We start from the raw sequence: 5,541 nt of genomic DNA on the forward strand, positions 1-5,541 counted from the left end.
GATTCCCTAACAATTGTTAGAAGTTATAAAAGTAATATTTTTTTAAAAAAAATTTAGTTTATATTATACACAAGCTTTTTTAATGCATCCAATTGAAATGGGTTTTATATGGATTATGAAACACATAACAAAGTTATATGACTTTTAGAGTAACAGAAGACCGCTAATTTAAATAGAGAAGATGAGTGAGAAATTTGAAACATAAACAGTACTGCAGCCGAGTATTGTTCATGCACTCCGAGGAGGTGGTATGGACTAGCTGTCCAATTAGAGAACGATAAGAGTCATTTATGTATGGGTGGGAGAAATTTTTTCAGATGACGGTAAAAAACTAACCGCTACATAAGAGAACGGTACGTGTTTATTCTCATAAATCTTTTCATCAGACACATATTTATTTAATTATTTATGTTAGAAAATATATAAAAAAACTCCGAACTGGCAATGCTAGGAATGCGGACTCCGGCAAAATCGGGCGGCCTGTTGAGTAAGCTGCCGCCTGTTATTTCTGGGCTTGTTTCTAACGCGGGAATTTCGCACCTTATGGGCGTTTTGGGCCGCGTAGGGCCCGAGCGAGAGAATGCTACCGGCAGATCCTCGGTTGGTTCTACCCATCTGGGAAATATATGGGCCCAGTAGAGCCTCCGCCTCTGACTTCTCGAATCATCGAGACAGGCCGGCGGGTTCGGCCGCCATGGTGGGCACTGGGCAGCGTCGGCAACGGCCTGGCGGAGGTCGGGAACCCCGGCCACCCGGAGGAGCTGGAGCGGGCGGTGGCGTAGAGGAGGGAGATTGCGCTGCGGCAGAGCGTGCACGCGTCCTGCTTCGCGGGTTGAAGGAGCCCGACGCCGACGAGCGGTAGGCGGCCATGGCAGCCCTCCTCGCGCGGATACGGCCGCCGCCTCGTCGAGCGCGTCAAGCACCTCCTCGGTGAGCGGGCGCCTGCCTCTCCTCGCTTCCTCCTGAGATTCTCTCTGCGTTGCGTCCTGACCCGGCCTCCTGAGAATCGCTGCAACTAGTGTTGCAAATGTGCCGTGTTCATGTGAAGATGGCCTGTGTGTGGCTGCCCATTCCATTTTTGTCACCTGTTTTTGCGGACCGTGGAATGCTTGTGAGTGTAAGGAAAGCGCAATCGTGGTGTAGATATATGATGTTTGGAATGAGCGTAGTTTCTGCTGTCATCCATCAATTGACTGCTTCTGATTGTTTTACATTTGCTGAGTCGGCAGTCTAATTTTGCTATATTCACGATCATGTTGGTGGCAAAAAATGTTAATCCTAATTGGCAGTTAGGTGATCCTATTTGGCACTTTGACAACACATGTGCTAACCCTAATATTGAACACCACTAAGAGTGGAAACGTTAGATGACTAACCTGATTCCGATGAAGCCATTAGGGCGTTGATGATATCTCGGGGCAGAACAGCAACACGTTGATGAGGTCCGTTGGGGAAGATGTCGTGGAGTTGGTGTAGGCGATGGTGTGGTCGTGGTCGATGGGATGCTGGTGTAGATGTCTATGACGATGTGGCGGCGGCGGCCTTTGCACTGTAGCAGCGTCCTAATGATCGGTTAGGGTTAGAGATGTGGGGTGAGGCTATTCCTTAAGTGAAATTGACCACACGAGGCGCCGGACTCTCCAAGTCGGTTGCGCTCCCAATCAGGGCGTGTGTATGGGCTAGGATCTAGTCCCCCATATATCTCGGAGTTAGTTAGGTTTCCTCAGCTGAGATCAATACCAAAAAAAAAAAATTCCATGATCAATGGGCACATGTGCATTTACACACTTGTTGGATGTTTGAGCTGAATTAGTGCAGTAGTTAACATCAGTGCTCAGGATCTCTCTTCCTCTAATTGCGTGGGGGCACCCATCTGCATCTCCTACAAGTAGCTAAATGCTGTCTAAGTGTATTAGTATAGTTGGTTTGTAGTGGTTGTTGACATCTCATGTAGTAAAGGAATGAATATTTGCCTCTTAGCATTGTTTTGAGCACAGCCAGACACATTCGCCTCTTTTTGGATTGCTATCCATTTGCGTTTCAGTAAGCAAACTTTTAACATGCCGAGGGATAATGCAGCCTATAGATCTTCCATCATGTCTTCGTCTTGAATATGATCCTGGAACTGTTACAAAACTGTGTTGCCAGATACTGATCAGCAGGAGAACATGAAAGTTGGTCACCTTATGAAGTTATTTTAAACCTGTGATTTCTAGACATCACAAAAATTGACGATAGTTTGTAGTTTATCATGGTTTCTATTTTGCAGTTTCTTTAAAATGAGACGAGAATGTTTCTTATTCCAAGCTATTCTCCCAACGGGACTATAAAGTACAGTTTCAATAGCTTTCAAACTGCAACTGATCCTGCTTTATCTGAGTGTGGCTCCAACAATGCGACTGATTCTATCAATGCAATCTTGTATCACTGTCACAATATTCATTTGTTTGCTTATGTAGCCTATCCATACAATCCAGACTTAATTGTGGTGTTCTTGTCCAGTTGCAGCACTTCTCCACTTGGTGATTGATTCATTCAGAGCAACTATGGTGTCCACTCCAGGCAGTTCCAAGTGGGGGTGTTGAATGTTTTTGCTCATTTGTGGGACCTGGAAAAGGATGACTATTGGGATACATTACAAAATGTGGAACCGAAGGAAATTTGCTTGGGATTCTTGTAGGGTTAGCACTTGCAATGCGTACTGGAGGAATCACTCTTCTTTGTGAATCTAATTTACAGCTAGAAACTGTTTTACAGAAGAGAAGTTTTACATGACAGTATTTTGTATGCTTCCTGTTAATCCCACCACTCACTATTCAAAGCAGCAAGAATGTACAGGATGATATGTGTTAAAGTGGATACTCTTCTCTCCGAAGGAATAGATTGTGCAGATTTAGAAGAAAGCTGCTTGAGAACAGACTACAGAGACAAACCAGCCATTATTGATGTCGACATTGGTGAGTCCTAATTCTTCTACCTTCCTGATCTAACATCCATGATCCCGCTGATGCCTCAAAACTCAATTGTTTCTTCATTCAGGGACAGCTGTCAAGGGAGTAGTTGATGATATTGGTTTGATTATTAAAACACTTGAGGAATCTATATTTCCTACAGCCGCCGAGGCGGAGGAAGAGGAAGAGGAGACCGCTGCCGCCATCAATCTCGAGGCCGAGGCGGATGGGATCTGCGGGGAGGGCAGCGGCGGCATCGACATCAACGAGGCGGTGGACCTCAGTGAACTGGGATTCCGCGTCGACGAGATATGGGGGTCCTCCACGATTTGCCGCGACCGATCGAGGGGAGGAAGAAGAAAGGTTGTGCCTTTTGATCATAATCTCGCTCTTATTACTGCTGCTTACCCACTAACTGCTCAACAAGGTAGATGGCTGGGAAAATGGAGTCGTGGTACCGAATCCACGTACTTTTGTTTAGCTTAGTTTTGTTTCTGATGGAAATGTGGGGTTTAGCGATGCAAAGTTGCTAGAGTTTCTCTACATGTGGCTCCTTTTTGTGTGAACTTGGTGTAAAGTGAGATCGATGCCTTCTGGTATAGAGAAGTTTACTTTGTTTTGCATCAATCTGCATGAAAATTTGTTTTGTGTTCATGCCCAGTTCTATATGATGGTACTATTATCTTTAGGATATCCTCTTGATCATTGTTGGTTTTGTTGAAACGAATCGTTCTTGCTTGTTCCTGCTTACATTGCTTGTTTATGGGCTTCTCATGCCAGGTTCTGTGAATTGAAGGCAATCTTGGCTTTATTCAATGATAAGGGAAAGGCCTGCTGCTAGAGTCCTACCTTATTGCACTGAGTTTAGTCACAGTGAAGCGCTTCTGATATTTCACTAGAATATTTTCTTGTTTCCTTTTTCCCTTTCAGATAAGTTGTATTGTCATTAGTTCTGCTTGATTACATTGTTCATTTCCCAATAGTTGTAGACTCCTCCTCCTTCTGAATTCAAATATTATGGAGGGGAAATATGCTGTCTTTTCCCTGTAGGTACTTTTATTAACTCGATTTGGCAGAAAACAACTCAGTTATACTTTGTTATGTTCGACGCCAATGCTTAGCCTGAATCTCCTTTTCTCATGCTTTTTTATGAGTGTTCAATATATGCTCGAATAAGGATGTAAATCTGATTGTACGGCGGTGTATTGCCTGACATTTAGAATTGCGCATTTAATGTTTGCAGTGCTTCAACAATATTAACAATGTTATAGCTTGAAAGATATTTCGACGATGATGACTGGTTTTAGAGGAGTCAACAATATTATCGTGTGTAAATTTTCGGCTCCCGTTGCAATGCACGGACATTCAACTAATATATCTAAAACCGAGATCTTTTCAAAAAGGAAGGAAAGAAAATTTATATAGTAAGTCACTCAACATTTGTGGCTTTACCGTGTGAGTTATCTATTGCAACTGACAATTATTTTCTGAATTTTGAATTATCTTTACAGTCTTCTCCTTTTTGTTGTGAAATATAAGTGAGGATTTATAGATGTTTTTTGCTTTTTTATTTCCCCTCACTTATCATATCTTCTCTCTCCTATGTTTATAAGTAACACTACTAGCCTGTCTCTACCATTTAGCAGGTATTTGCAGCAAGGAAAGTATGGCCATTTTCTCTTGGTTTTCGCCTTCTTAATCCTTGTGGGTATTCAAATTATGCCTTGTAATTTGCAACGCGGGGGGGGGGGGGGGGGTATGTGGCAAATCTGATGTTGTGCAAGAATGCGGGCAAGGGACAAATGGCCAAATGCATTCATGCAATTGTGCCTATGGACTTTTCTGAAGCTTTTCCGGTTATCTGGATGCACCACGATTCAGTACCCATATTTTTAATTTGTTTTTCTTTCTTTTCTTGGTTTACTTTTTGTCACTTTTTGCTGGATTGATGTTATATCTTCTGGAGACTAACTTATAGTGCCCAAGGAGCGCAAGAGTGATCTTAACTCGCTTATGATCCTTGCAGCTGGATGATTTGGAAACATCTGGGATGCAACGCTGAACATAAGAAGGTTGGAAGACGACATCTGAGATGAGGCAACACTTTGGGTCTCAGGCGGGCGCCAAGGGCTTGTTGGAGCTATTAGTGTAGTTTATTATGTGCTGGTCGTGCTCCTCCATGTTGGTGATGCTTAGTATGCTAGACTGGGTGATCCTGTTTCTGGTGTGTGCCCTCTTTTTTTTTTTTTGGCGATGTATGGACTACTTGATTAGTTGTTTTTCTTCTTAATATAATGATGGGTCGCTCTTCTGTCGGTTAGAGAAAAAAATATATACACCTTCAAGCTTTAACTGATTTCTTGGCATCTATTCTTATATATAATTTACTAGTTGTGACAGATTCGGATGATCTTCATCGTCCACTAACATTGATCAAATAGTTACCATGCAAAGTTAGATCTTATTTTTCTTCTAAAAATACTATCAATCATCTATTATTTGTCTTCCATGCTAGACGTCTCATTCCTTCTGTTAATTCATCTCCTTCCACTTCAATCGACCCACGGTTCTCTGGCGACAATCGCTTTGA

The 5,541-nt window shown here is 42.8% G+C and overlaps 1 protein-coding gene across 6 annotated transcripts; it reads left to right on the top strand.

Annotated features, from left to right (window-relative positions):
• The first annotated feature begins 288 nt into the window (after positions 1-288).
• On the top strand, positions 289-5,328 carry LOC133924195 (uncharacterized). 6 transcript variants are annotated; one of them, XR_009910780.1, is made up of 5 exons: positions 289-930; positions 2,503-2,957; positions 3,040-3,314; positions 4,195-4,655; positions 4,978-5,328. XR_009910780.1 is itself a non-coding variant. In XM_062369631.1 (4 exons), exons 3-4 carry the CDS (start codon positions 2,831-2,833, stop codon positions 3,435-3,437), a joined length of 525 nt encoding a protein of 174 aa, XP_062225615.1. In that variant the 5' UTR covers positions 289-487; positions 566-930; positions 2,503-2,830; the 3' UTR covers positions 3,438-4,187. The 6 variants fall into 6 exon arrangements, 3 of the variants coding, with proteins under 3 accessions (XP_062225615.1, XP_062225616.1, XP_062225617.1); XR_009910782.1 differs by having other exon boundaries at positions 4,195-4,406; positions 4,978-5,314; XR_009910781.1 differs by having other exon boundaries at positions 4,195-4,375; positions 4,978-5,313.
• Positions 5,329-5,541: the final 213 nt, after the last annotated feature.

The sequence above is a fragment of the Phragmites australis genome, chromosome 7 (assembly GCF_958298935.1).
Source record: "Phragmites australis chromosome 7, lpPhrAust1.1, whole genome shotgun sequence".
NCBI lineage: Eukaryota > Viridiplantae > Streptophyta > Magnoliopsida > Poales > Poaceae > Phragmites > Phragmites australis.